This window comes from Notolabrus celidotus, chromosome 20 (genome assembly GCF_009762535.1).
Source record: "Notolabrus celidotus isolate fNotCel1 chromosome 20, fNotCel1.pri, whole genome shotgun sequence".
Lineage (NCBI taxonomy): Eukaryota > Metazoa > Chordata > Actinopteri > Labriformes > Labridae > Notolabrus > Notolabrus celidotus.
Window position 1 is genome coordinate 12,497,506 of NC_048291.1, and position 15,105 is coordinate 12,512,610.

Here is a 15,105-nt window from a genome sequence, read left to right on the forward strand (position 1 = left end):
TTTGTGCTAAGGGAGAACCCACAGAAAGATGCCGGTTTTCTTTGTATGTGGGACAGACTAGCAGTCAGCTATGCATTGAATATGCTTTAACCAACAACTAAGAATAAAAAGTAATAGATGTTCAGACCTGCATGTTCATAACTCTTGCGCTGATTTTAGCACCCCTATGGACAAAGCATTACCTTGAATGCTGTTCCTTCATTGTGCAGTAACATATCTTGACATCTTCCCGCATACCGGGGAACAAGTTTCAGGCATTAAAAATACCATAAAGATAATGGTTCTCTACCTAAAATATGTGTCCCTGGCATCAGATTCTGGATCAAATTCAGAGGGTTGAAGTAATGCAGGTCTGTTAGCAGCCGTGCATATTCAGCCAACATGTAAACATTAGATCAAAGTGCTGGAGAGCCGAGGCCACATCCACTTCCGGGGGGGGGCGTGGTCAGAGAGCTTATTCTCATTTAAAGGCAGAGACACAGAAAACAGCCTGTTCTGAGCAGGGTTGAAAAAGAGGGGTTAACAGGCATGCCAAAAACTGATTTCAAAGTGGGGTTTTTTGAGCAATAAACTTTAAAGACATGTTTTGGGGACCTCTTAGACCAATATATTTTGATGAAAAAGAGCATAATATGTCACCTTTAAAGTAGACATGAGTTTTTACTTTTAAAAATGCGTAATTATTCAAACTACTTAAAAAAAATGTAAATGTTGTATTATCACAATTCATGGGTGCAGTCAAGAGTACATGTATGTGTGGTGGCCAACATTTCACAACACACAACATTTCACAAAACGTAAAGGGTAGGTACAACACTTCTTGTTTCTGATTGGACAGATCTTGACAGCTCGACGTCCTTTCCTGTTTCTACTACTCAGCTGAGTCCCTGCAAGAATTTTAAACTGAGTTGGAAGGAATGGAAGAGGAGATGAAAATAATAAAGGAATATTTAAACAAAGGATACACATGTAATGTAGCCTAATACTCCTAAGGTGGTACATCCTCAGGTCTCGGCGTCAGGTGAAAAAGCATCAGGTCTCCAGGTAACCTCTGGGTTAAATCAGTCCGGGGCTTTGTGGGGCTCAGATCCTCAGATACAGGTTGTGCCATTATGCACAATAGGGTATTTACATATTTTGAGTGAGCAGTTTTTTTATGCTTGCTATCGGAAGTAATCTGGTCATAAACTGTGAAATTTGTCACATATGACATAGATGGACTCCACAATAAAATGGTAAAGGCTCCCCCCCTCCATCCAGCTCATCATATCTGTGGATAGAATTTGGGGCCGTTTGGAGGAGAGCCCACATGTTTCAGCTTGGATCAGATGAGAGCAGATAGTGACAGTTTGTCCCTGTCATATAAAATGCAACTCTGGGCAAACTGAACTGAGATGGCTTGAGATTTAGTTAAAACTCATGTCGTTATAGTTGCACAGACTGGTGACTGGTGCATGAATCTAAACTAACCGGTAAGTTGTTCTCCGTGATAGGAATACAAAAGTTGCCCAAATTGGAAGCTGGTCTTTATGCCCTTGTAAAGGCCATGATCCCGATCATAAGAGGGGACAGGGCCACAAATGGAAGGATTTGCTGTAATTCAGGACTTATGATCATAATCAAATGTTAAATCTGATTGAAAAATACAATTTAATTTAAGATTGATCACAGTGGGCATGATGCACTGCAGCAGCGCCTGATGTGCGAAAGTGGGAAGTTATATCTCCTTATATCACCTTATATTGAGAGTCTGTTTTTATTTTTGTATGTTCCTCATTGCTTTTTCCTCTTGTCATGGTGATTTTCATTGCTTAACTGACGTGATTGCTTTTTGTCCTGCCTCATCTTTCTTCTGTCTCTTCCTCCTCCTTCCACTTGCTCTACCTCAAACTGTCCCTGCCTCAACCTTCAACTTTGCCTACACTGGACTTGAACCCAGAACCATCCGACTGAAGGCCAGCAGCCCTGTCCACCACACCGCAGAGCTGCTTGGCAGTGCATGGTTTTTTGTTTTGGTCTTTTCATTCCACTATTTTGTTGTAGTACTTTAAAAGCTCAGCACAACCACATTGTGAGGAAAGTGTTTCCTTTCCATCTCACATTGGAAGCCCATATTGGGATTTAAACCCAGAACCAGTGGATTGAAAGATAGCATACAGGTCCTGGAGAGATGGCTGACTGTAGCCAATAAATCGCTGTGCGTATGATAGGCTGCAGCCTGCTCTTGTCCTTAGCAGTGGCCACAGCGTACCAGATGGTGATTGAGTGGGAAAGGATAGACTTAATGGAGGTTTAATAATGTATGTAAAAGGCATTAGATTATTTCCCTTTTTTCAGCCTCTACATTTGATACTCCCTAAAGCAGCATTTGCTTTTAATCATTTTTTTCAGGCATTTTGTCTGGTAGTGTTACTCAGAGTTAGAAGTGATTTTGACAGCACAGACCTCTGCAGTCATCTGTGTCAAATGATAGGCAAATCTGCAACTCATTACACAGTAAATTGATCTGCTATTGTTGCTTGTTTATGTGTCAGTTTGGGACACGTTATACGAAAAGCTGTCCAGCCGTCTTGCATAACCTTGCTAACAAACTGCACAAACAAGTCATTATTTAAAATTGTCTGTTGACCATTTGAGTTGAGATGATAATGTTGATTTCAAAATTAAAGCTCAGTTTCCCTGAACTGATGTTTGCAAAGCTGAATAAATGTTTTTGGTGTCAGTGTTACAGGCACAGTGGGACTACAGGAGCTGTATGGTGGATTATGGAGCTATTAAAGCATGAAAGACTCAGGCGGTAGTAATCAAAAGTTGGTAAAGTAGTGTGTGAAAGTGTGTGTTTTTCTGCTTATGCTCTCGCATTAGCACTGGCACTGAGCCATGGTATCGGGGCTCCATCTTACTATTTGTGCGACACTGCCAAGTTTTGTCCTCAACTGGCCCACCCAGCATGACCCAGCATTGGCCCTGCCTAATCAGGTGCTCTGGATACACACAGATACATGCATGAGCTCACACATACACTTTCTCACATAGGTCATCTCAGTTTTCATTCAAGCGTTACCAGTGTTATCAAAAAGGTTGTCTTTGTTATTTTTAGAAAAAATGATCACAGTTGAAGGTTGTGACTTTTAAGTATATTAAGTACATCTTACCAAACAAACTGCATCAATTGGTGATGCTTTGTTTCCCCAGAGATTGATTTGTTGCCTGCATCATAAGCACTTTGTAGTTTTCAAAGTGCAGCCGTCAGGTTCAGTTTGAAAATTCAAAAAGTTAGCTTCCACTGAGCTACATTTTCTACAACTTCCAGTCACATAAATCAAACTGTATTTTCCAGATTTTCACCTTCTATCCTCCTGGGTATGTTCAAATACCTACTACTCCAAGCTGTACTTTTAAGCAGATGTGCAGCTGACACATCAGCTGAATCGTCTTGAGAGCAACAACAGGAAAGATGAAATTGTAATCCAAAGAAAAAGGCAGCAGAATAATTGACAGCAGTTATAACTGAATTTGCAGCATGGTCTGCAACATTGTAGAAATTAAGCTTTAAGAATGTCTAGGAGGAGAAAGGAAAGATGCAACATGCAAGTGGAATAAGTCATCACATTCAATACATGTTGAACTATACTTACTGCATTAGGGGACGTGTTTTTTTCGACAGGTATCAAACCCAGGATGCTTGCAAAAAAAGAGAGAGAGCACTATTTGTATCGCTGAGTTGCAAAAATGAAGGTGTAAGAAAGTTCATGTGCCTACGTGATAAGTTGTTTGTGTTGGCCTGTGTATGTGTGGAGCAGTGGGTACTATACTCAATGGCAAGTCGGGGGCACATTCCTGAGTTGATTTAGTGGGCATTAAGATGAAGAGGAATGTGTCAAAGCTGTGGAGGCTTTAGCCTACTGCAGTGTAAACTGGCTGGGAGGAGCTCTGAGACTCTCTGACAGCTCAGACTGACGGATGAGTGACATTAGCTTAATGTGAGGAGGATGGAGAGCAGAAGAGAGTGTAGAGAAGACCGGTTTGAGAAGAGGTACCTTTTAGAAGAAACATAAAATGTGATTAAAGAGAACAGTTGGCACTTTAGAGGAGATTAAAGGGGACTTTTAGGAGAGGCTGGCTGTTGGCATGAGATGAGATGAAGGCAGAGAGAAAGACGTCTAATCAGGAAAGGAGGAGAAATTGCCAGAAGTTGGGTTAAACGAAGGGGAAAACATGTTAAAAGGAGTCACATTCTTACACAAAAGGGGTCGCTGATCAAGAGAAAATAAAGACTCCAATCAAGAGGATTTCAGAAGCTTATCTTTATTTGCTCAAGATGGTTTGATAGTTGAAAGAAAGAGATACGGAATACAGAAAGATTATTTTCTTCCCATTTAATACAACTTCTTTTGCTGGGTCATTTGTGCTAATTTGACAGGTTACAATAGATTAAAGGAAAGCAACACATGAATAATTTCTACCTCTGTCTTCTATATATTAATAATATATAAGTCATGTCTTAAAACAGCTGAATCAAACTTCTGGTTTGACCCAAAGTTACAAACTCTAAAGTGGTGCAAAAGCTTTCATACACGTTTCAACATAAAACAAAACCAGCTTAAAAAAGCATCAGGTAATAGTTGTGTGTGAGTCAGTGTTTGTGTGTCGAGGAGTCACATGGTCCTGAGACAGTGTAAGCACGTACAGAATGGTTGTGTGTCGTGTCAGTGTGTTTCAGACTCTGCTTGTGTGTGTGCACTGTACTGATAACACTACTGCCCCATTGGACTACCACAACTCTCAGATCAGACTTAACCGCTGCAGGAAATATTGGGACAGAGAGGATTTCTTGAGGACAAAAAAAACAACTTGTCAGTTAATCTGGCTGGCACACGCTGAGTAAAATCCCAACATATCATCTCTTCTAACAACCCCGACAGATAAAAGTACAATTAAAAGCACAAAAATGAAAGAAGCAGCCAGGAACATAATGCAATTCATACCTCTATATCTAGGTTTTAGAAAATAGAGATATGTGTAGTGCAGGTCTGAGTTGACCTTCAAATGGCACCACGCACAGCATAAAAACTAAACAAATAAAGCACAAGCAAAGAGCAAAGAAATAAGTGCTCACTTCCCCCTGCTGTACGTAAACATGTCTTTACTTCCTTGTCATTTCCTGAATTCATCCATACCCTTCATAAATACATGAAAGTGCAAACGCTGTTTTGTCAGATTAGAAGCATGCATCATATACAGTTGACACACTGTATTTATGACTCATTTACAGTCGAAACATTGCTTTCCTCCCTCTCATTTTTACACTCCTGCGTGTTGTTTTCGACATAAAGCTACGTGACAGCACAGGTCAAGTCAAAGTTCACAAGATCAAAGAAAAAAAGAAATGCGAAAAATGGAAAAAAGGCAGGAAATGAGCGCCCTGTCATCACGGATGTAAAACCCACATCCTTTACCCCGAATCCTCACCTCTATCCCACCCATGGACCAAAACTCTGATGCTGATGCTGATGCTGCCCACCCCTGCTGGTGGGGGCCCGGATAGGGGCCAACGGGTCACACAGTGAGGGAGATGAAGCTGTTGTATCTCTGGATGTTCCTTTTAAGGATCTCTGAGCATGGCCCCAGCACACGCTCAAAGCGGGGCCTGTCCAGCTTCACGCACTTGAGCGGACCGCGAGCAACTACGGTGGCTGCCCTGGGACGGTTCAACAGCAGGGCAATTTCACCTGAAGGAGGAGGAGAAAGAACATCAGCTAAGGTGTGTTTACTCTGTTTACTTTGGATCATCTTTTAAAGTTTGAATGACGTGAATTTCTGCTTGAGTTGTTCATTTACTGTCATATACTTTTCTCATTTTTAGTTTAACAGATCTGTTTTTTTTAGTAAAGCGTTACTACGGCAAGAAATAGATTACTGTGTACCCCCAAGTTGGAGTAAAAAGTTTTCAAATGCTAAACACTGTTACAATTACAGAAATGAGCATCCTGGGGGAAAGAACAACACCTACATTAAATACACACTGTGGCATCAGAATGAGGAAACATGACGACAAGTAGATGCTGCGGTAGTTGCAGTGCAATCTTGTACAACCTTATCCCAGATTGAAACTAATGATCTATTCATTTTACTATCATACAGCACACTTTACCCTGTTCATGACCTGAAAACATTCATAAAAAGCACAAACTTACCACCTCTGCTGTGGTTTTATGCTACAATAGCGTTTTTTAACTAAGCAGCTAAACAAGAGAACACTGACTACATGATGTAAGCATCACCATGCCAGCCTGCTTGAAGGGACATTTCCCTAATCTAATTAGCCTAAGCCCAAAAAATAGTTTTCACTGGCCCTTATCCTCGTGCGTCATAAAGGGCTCAAGAGCATTGAAGCAAAAAGAAGAAACCCTAAAGTAACTTATTACTTTTAATGCAGTAACTAAGTTACTTTTTGAAATAAATAACTAGTAATTGTAACTTATTCCTAATTTTCTGCAACTTTCCCAACACTGATTATTGGACAGCAGCTCTGATAATCTGTTTCTTATTTTTCATGCAAAAATAGTTTTTTTATTACACAGCAACTGATAAAAAACAGACATGCAGAAACAGCAGGTTCCTTAAAAACAGCCCAATCAGTTACGCTAAGACATCTTGCTTTCATTTTAAACTTTTCAGTGCAGATTTATGCAATCAAATAGGGTAATCAAACATAATGAAGTATTTTGTAAAGAGAATCACGTCACTGTGGATGGATCAGTCACATCGTGTAAGGTGATTTTCATATCTAAAACAGTTGCAAAGAGAAATATCTAAGATTTTTAGCATTGTTCAGACAAACTAAGCATTTTGTATCAACAGTTTGGACTTTTCACCTCACAGTTCCCTTACTTCAGTTTTTTAAAGCATTACCAGATTGAAATAGAAAGCTCTTTTACAGAAACGTAAGTATCCATGCTACATTTGAGTGTTGTTTGAATGTTTGACCTGTCACAGTTGTATGACATGCCAGAGTTTTATCATTTGGTGCTTTTCCATGAAGAATTTCTCGAATTCATGCTAAAATCAACACAATACAAACCAGATAGTATATTTACCAAAAGCTGTTTGTGTGTGGTGCCAAACTGGGAATGGAAAAGGCTTCATCAGCCAACAGCCACTCACCAAAGTAATCAGAGGGTCCGAGGCGTCCAACCTCCACGTACTCCTCATTGTCAGACCTGCGCTGCAGAACAGAGGCTATTCCCTGCAGACAGGAAGGGAAAGGAGAATTTAGAGGAAAGAAAAGAAAAACACAAAAAAGAGAGAGAAACAGGATGAGAATGGGAAAAAAAAAAGGGGGGGGGGGGGGTAGTGATAAAGGAGAGAAGGGGACAGAAAAGGAGGAGTTATTTAGCAAGGCTGAAAACCATCAGGAGGATTAAGCCGGGGAGAAATTCCTTTGCTTCATAAGGACACAGGTGCACAGGATTTAGGCCACTTTTCCATGGGACGGACACCTGTTCTGTTCTTTGGGAAGCGTATGAGCAGAAACACAAAACAGCACAAACTCAGATATTTCAACGGGGTACGTGATACAAACTCTGATTGGTTCTGCTTTATTTTCTCTAGGGTGCACTACACACAAACATCTAAGCCTGTTAGAGGCTGAACTCATTCCTCAGTGTCTCCATCCCATAATCCCCTTTTATCAACGTTCAGCCACAAAATGGAAACTACTGTAGCGTCCAAAACTGAGGAAGTTCCAACAGTGTGCCCTGTGATGACCTGAAAACACTAACACATAAACATGCACACACACCATTTCTCAGCGTTCTCCGGTAGCATTAGCATGATGCTAATGTACATTGTCCATTTGCAAACACACACACACCCACACCCACACACACACTCACAGCCTGGCAACAATAACAAGAAACACAGACAGATGGATGCAGACTACAACACAGACGTTCACATACACACATACAGTGAGAAAATCAACAGCTGATGTCTGCTGGACTGACTGACTGACTGACTGGACCCGCAGCTTGATGAGAGAGCGTGTGAGCCATCGAAAAAGTAGAACAGAGGAAGTCTGATTTCCGTTCACTCTGCCCAGCTGATGATAATGGTTCATATTGTCTCCTGCAGCTGTTGACAAACTTTGTGTGTGAATGAGCACATGACAGAATGTTAGTCTTTGAATATGAGCTACAACAAAGTGTTTGGAGTAGTTCTTGATGCACACACTGACATGCCAAACACTTGTGTGGATAAAAAGTCAGAGAAAGTAGATGAACTGATTCATCTTCTTCACAAAAGTGAAAGTAAACACACCCTCTGAAGGATCTTTCCCCCCCTCTATTTCTAAGCAAAGTTAACTTAATTCACAACATATCTGTGATATTATTAAACATGAATCAATCAGACGACAATTCAATTTGAAAAGAGTCTTGTCTGAATTTCTTGGGATGAAATCGGTCTTGATGTTGGGAAGGTTGCGTGCAATGATCCAAAATGAAACACATTAATCATTCTCCTCAAATGCATTAAAGTTGAAACAACAGCTCTGAAAATAAATGTCAAAGAAACTGCTTAGAAAACTGGAATTTACAGATAATTACATCAAACAAGGGAAAACTCTGAAATTGTCAGAGAATACATCTCAACAGTGCAGAAACCTGAAAACTCATTTTAAATAAGGGAAAAGTATTTGTTCTTTGTTACCCAACTCTGCAGACAACACCTTTCCCCACAGGATATCTGTTTGCCATTTATAAGGCAGAAGCAGTGGTAGAATCCTCCAGAAACCTACATGAAGGAATTAAGTTGGTGTAAAATAGCAGCAGGTAGAAAAAAAAATCAGCAGAGGGAACTTCCTAGTGTGTCTTGGACCGTGTCGCAAAACAGACTTGACCGTTCCAAATTTCTCTAACTGTCTCTAATCCTTCTCTGCTTCGTCTGCTCCTCCTGCCGACCGGGCTAATAATGTTAATATGAATATAATGAGCTTTAATGAGAACCCAAAAACTGCCAGCTCCTAACTGCAGGCTTACAAAGGTGAGACTGTGTTTCAGGGAAAGGGATACGTGAGTTTGTGTTTGAACAGAGCTGTGGAGAAAAGGGGGATTCTGTTCAAATATGTGGGATATACCGATGACCTCAATGCCAAACTTTACTTTAATGCCAGGGCTTAGCAGAGTACATGTAGCTTTGTATTGGGCAGTTGTGTGGCTTCAGGAAATTAATACAGTTTTGGAGACTAATTGACCAATAGGGGCCATTTCTATCTAAGATGACAAGAAGTTCATACTGATATAGATGTGTCATATTTATGTCCTTTTTCCTTTCCGTTTTGTGTTAGGTTTATTTAAAAATTATGAGTTTTGTAATGAGTATTATAAAAACAGTCCTTGATGTTGTTTATGCTACATTTATTATCTGATAAAACTTCCCTTCAGTTTAAAAACAACTTCTGTTACTATTTTATGGTGTAAGTAAGCAAATTTCTAGAGCACTTATATTGCTGGTATTGAGGTGCAAGCTAAAAAATACGACATCGACCTGTCCTTCCACCCAGCATTATGGAGAATGTAAGATCTATCGACGATAAGGTGGACGAGCTAACCCAGGCACCAGAGGGAATACTGGCAGAGTACATCATGCTAACAGAGCTAACACCGAACACGAACGCCACATTGGAAGGATTTCACCTGCTGTGGGCGGACAGAATACAGGAGAGCAAGACTGAACACACTGGTGAAGAGGGCCAGCTCAATCCTGGACCCTGTGGAGGTGGTGGCTGAATTATGGCCAAGCTGTCGTCTCTGGTGGACATTTTTTTCTATATACGTTCTTGTGAAATTCTTGTACTGTACACCTTCTGTTTGCTGCTGTAACTCCACGAATTTCCCCACTGTGGGACAAATAAAAAAGGAGTATCTTATCTTATCTTATCTTTACCAATAAACATATTTTTCTTATACAATAGTGCACTTGCAGTTGAGTATTGTAGAACTGTATACATTTTATATTTGCGGAGAAAAGGTTTACAGTGTGTGGTTTTAGGAGCTTGTGTATTTGTAAGTGGTTTTAGCTCCATAAGACATACACAATATCACAGCTGCTTTGCTCCTGACTGAAATGTGTCTTATTAGCCCCACTGATTAAAGATTAGCCAGTCTCAGCAGCTGAACTGATGAACTGGGACAGAACTACCCTGAGCAGGAGGCTGAAGGCAGGAGGCAGATAGCTTTCCTGTGTCTGCTGATCTTGGTCTTAATGCTGCTCTAGGCTGTGGCCTAGCTCCAAGTCGTGAGCATGCAGCAGAATAAAGGCTGGTGTCTCATAGTAATGGTGCCTGCCTTAATGATACTATGAAGGCTGGTGTATGTAAGCCACTATGTGAACACAATATGACTGAGATTAGGTTTGCTAGACTAAGAGTTCTCCTTATTAGGATTAGAGCTGGGCGATTCTGAAAATTATGTTATAACGCTAAAATATTTCATGTCAGTGGATATTGATAATTATCACGATTAATATCAAATCATTATTTTATTTACATGTAAAGCCAGATTTTTGGTTCTGTGTGGAAGTTGAAGAAACCATATCTGGATTTAGTTTCTGATAAGCTTCTTGAATCAATCATTTCTGACGGTGTTAAGTTACAAAGATTTTTAAGTTTTCTTTGTGTGTAGCTGTCGCTTATTTCAGCTGTGTTTACATTCCGCTCCAAAAGTCTTTAAGCCCCGCCTACCTCTCACTCAGCAACATAATTGGCTGTTCAATTGCCGTCTTCTTCTTCTGTCTAATGTTGGGTGGCAACTAGCGTTTAAGGATCATTAGCACCCCCTCCCTTTCCAGTGGTTGGGGGTTTAATTTCAGGTTTTAATACATCAAACTTTTATTGAACATGTATTATATTATATTGACAAAATTATATCATGATATTATTGTTATCGAATTATCACCCAGCCCTAATTAGGAGGGTTGTTTTTATTACCAAGGGAAGGCAAAAGAGGGAGTGGACATGAAATTGCACACAGAAGAAGACAGAGTTTTCAATCAATTAGAAGTTTCTGTCACGGGGTGACCGCATTGCATCTGCACCATCAATTATGTTTAATTAAAGGGAAAATCACTACAGGGACCTCTGACTGAGCTTTACAACCACCAGTGAACAAGGTGTTTAAGTACAAAAGTGGTCAAATTGTGAACGGGGAGAGAAGAGTGCAAGGGGCGCTGAAGCATCAGTGTTTACATCCAGTTGATGCCTCTCCTTTCTTTTCATGTCCAAACAAAGAAAGTGAGACAGTGCAGCACTGTAAAAGTACAGTAGTTCAGTGGTGAACAGGCTTCATCCAGTGTGGTCCAGATAAACCATCGCATACTGTACCACCCCAGCTCTGCTCCTCAGATATTTCCTTTATAAACATGGAGGATCCTCCACGCCATGCCGCAAAGGTGCAAAGGATAGGCAAGAACGACAGAGAGGGTAAACAAACAGAGCGTTTGAATGAATGAATAGAAAACGTGCAGCGAACTAAAAAAGAGCACAAGTGAGACATCACCAATATCAAGAGGATCTGAAGGGGTAACCTTAACCAAAATGAAGCCCCACTCATGCACATACCTATTCACAACATACCACACACAGAGCGGAGCGTGTCGGCTCGTGGGGATATGTCAAATGTACACTCTTGCATGTAGGAAGTAACACTTGTTTGATCAACAACAGGCACAAAGACAGAGAGAAAGAGAGGCACAAGCAGAGGTAGAAAGGAAAGGTGATATCCTGAGTAGCCTGTTCACGAGGCCACCCAGCACCACGAGTGTCTGCACCTTCTCACTGAGATGCCAGCCCACTCAAACACAAAGAGACTGTTATAGAAACATTCACTACTCTGCAAACAGAAATGTATTGAACAAGTTCTCTAAAATGAAGTGATTCATCTTTCCCTCACTCTGTGCTAATGCATTGATCTTCAGTCTATAAAATCCATGTTAAGCCCCATTAGCTAAATTGCTGTGCTTCATGTAGCTCCAAATAACAGGTGATATATTCTGGACAATCCACAGAGGATTTCTTTCCTCCCCATTGAGACATTTTAGACCTCCTCAGTGTGATTACTTTTGTATAGGGTCACTGACAAAATGTGGGATAATAAATTGAGATGTTGCTGTTTGGATTTAAGGCGGGAGGCGTTGAGAGTCCAAGCACAGAAAAAGGCAGATGAGCAACGCATACCTGATTTTTCTGAGCTTCAAACAGGGTAAAACAGGCATGAGTCAACTTCAAATACAAGACAGATTAAAGATAAGACTATCAGATAAATGGGGTTAGGAAACAGTGAAAAAAAATGTATGTCACCAGGAGAAATTGGGGATTCAGTGTGTTGGCCAAGGTCACTTTATCATGTGACAATGGGAACTGGGATCACACCGCCAACCTTCTGATTGAGGGATGAGACGCAGTCGCCCCATTTAATGAAAATATAACATTCAATAATGGAGTTCAAGAGGTTAACTAGGATTTGGTTTCTTTATGCTGATAAGATGTGTGTTTTTTTATGTCTGACATTTACTTAATAGGGATAGGGAGATAAATATGTAAGTTTTTGGAATATGTTCATTCAGTTTTTTATGGTTTGGTAAACTCACTTTGTTTTACATAACTTTTTCCCATCATTTCTTGAAGTAACACATTCAGCCCCTGTGAGATGGTGCAACTTACTTGTTTTCAACATAATTTTTCAAAATTCTCACTGACAGTTTTTTTTTTTTCCCATCCCTCTTTCTCTGTCCTTTTATTTGCAACATTTTATGTGACGTGGTGAGACCACAGATGACAGGGCGCAGGCTCGAAGTGTGTGAGAGTGAGGGAGAGGCAGCGCGCATGTTTAGCGAGAAGGGACGTAAGATGAAGTGGAGGGAAGGGAGGATAGAGAGGAAGTGAAGCTGAGTCCTTCACAAGCCCCCGGACTTCTGTAAAAGCTTGTTTGTACAGTGTGAGGGAAAAAAGAGTTTAAAACATGTCTCTTTTGATTTGGGCCCCTTTTTCCTCCTGGCAGTTAAAGAAAGTGATGTCTCTACACCTCCTTTTGTAAAGCCTCCCCATCAGCAGCATGTTATTTGGTGATTGTGGGGTTTGTCTCTTGCTGATGCTCCAAAACCGCAGAAACACAAAGGGTGAGAAGAGACAGAGGAAAGGGGAGGCAAGGAAGTCACAAATGTGAGACTATCAAACAAAAAAGTTAATTCTCAACTTAGTGAAAAGTAAATAAAGGTGTGGAGATGAGAAAAGAGAACAGTTGCAGATGACGAGGGGAAACTAATCTGATGGTAGGAAATTCTTACTCAAAATCCTCCTCTCGCATCTTATTTGTCCGTTTTAAATGACCCCCTCTCTCCTTTATTTCCTCCCTGCGTTCTTTGACTCATCCTTCTCTCCCTCGCTCTCTCTCTCTTTTTTCTCCCCCTCGTCTCCCTCCCTGGAGGCTGGGTCTGTTGACCCCGTGTGAAAGTCAGCAACACACATTCCACTACAGTCCACCCTGCTATGGGAAAGTCAGGCCCTGTTGGATGAGAGATGGAGAGTCACAGAGGGAGGGAGGGAGAGAGAGAGAGAGAGAGAGAGAGAGAGAGAGAGAGAGAGAGAGAGAGAGAGAGAGAGAGAGAGAGAGAGGGGATAGGAGGGAATTGGAAATGATAATCAAAGATAGACAGCAGAAAGGAAAATGGTTTAAAGAAAACTTACTATTACAAATTCAGTTGACAAACAGTACCCGTGTCTTCCTCTCTCCTTGCACCATCTATCCATACTATGATCCCTAGATTCTTCTGAATATGTTTTTCTCTCTCTCTCTGTGATCTATAAGTCTCAGATTGATCCATCATGCATTGCTAAATGTACGGCTATATTTTCGTCCTAAACACTGATGGAGTTACGGTGCTGGTTTTTAAAGCATTTCTGCAGCTTTGGGAGGCTTCAGTCTGAGGCTCCAAACTTGACCGAGACTGGGTGGATAATGTGAGCTGTGTTTAAGACATACATGTGCAGTCTACAGAAGATTTGATGGTGCGTTTTGTTGCTTTAGAAGTATTTTCATTTCAGTCAGACAACTCACGTTACTTAAGATAAAGTTTATTCCAGCATGCAGTATTGTGTTTTGGCGTATGGGCTCCGAACCTCATTACTCCTCGTAGATTATTAAATGCAGACATTTAGGAGTAATGAGATAGGACTAACCCCCTCGGAGCCCACAGGTGGATGCCGGGGAGGAGGTGGGTACGAAGTTTGCACACAGCGCTAAGCAGGACAGCAGGAGCACTTGCAAAGCAGAGGCAGAGACAGGGAGACTTGCAGCTTAAATAGACCGCCAAATGAGAGGATGTTGAGATCAGCTGACAGGGAGGATGATGACGTGTCAGTATGAATGAGCACAGCTCAAGTTGTTTGCCTGAACTAGCTTGCAGGGGGGGCTCCATTTTATGTGGAACATCACCATGAGAGCTTACAGGTGCTGAGTTTTGAGTTTAGAGCAGGGGGCGTTACCATTGAAAAATGAAATAAAACTTTAAAAAAAAACAATTTTATTTTTTGCTTATATGTATTTGCTTATCTCCATTTTTAACCCCTCAACCATTTCTGAGCTACAGGGTCAACTTAAAAAAGAGTTTTATTAGCTTGGGAGATTTTAAAATCAGGTTTAAATTCAGGATAATGCTGTTAATTAATTGTTTGGTGTCATTTCTGCTTGTTATCGTTCTCTGTGTAAAGACTTTGTGCTTCTGTCTTGGCCAAAACGCACTTGTAAAATAGATTTCGTATCTAAATCGGAATATAAAGGTAAAATAAAGGTTAAACAAAAAAAAAAATCTGGATTTCAGTATCTAGAAACTGTGCCGGTAATGAGTTAATTTGGGATATGTATGGAAAGTGCCACACATCCCTGCGTGGATGTGACCATAATCAAATATTTAAAGCAATGTAAAGTTGTCAGAACTTTTAAACCTTTACAGAAAACTGTCAAATTTGGTTACTATCATAACAAACAAACAAAAAAATGCATACTGTCCAAATACTTACAGGCTGCATTGACTATTTCAGAGGTTAAT

At 40.7% G+C, this 15,105-nt stretch overlaps 1 protein-coding gene across 1 annotated transcript in view; it reads right to left on the reverse strand.

Annotated features, from left to right (window-relative positions):
* Window positions 1-4,292: 4,292 nt before the first annotated feature.
* Window positions 4,293-15,105, reverse strand: part of LOC117832238 (cAMP-dependent protein kinase type I-beta regulatory subunit) — an 82,275-nt gene continuing 71,462 nt past the window's right edge. Inside the window, exons 12-13 of the mRNA XM_034711284.1 lie at window positions 7,168-7,249; window positions 4,293-5,732 (exon numbers count right to left, since the gene is read on the reverse strand). Coding sequence (XP_034567175.1) covers window positions 5,560-5,732; window positions 7,168-7,249 — 255 coding nt within the window. The 3' untranslated portion in view covers window positions 4,293-5,559. The remainder of the gene's footprint in view (window positions 5,733-7,167; window positions 7,250-15,105) is intronic.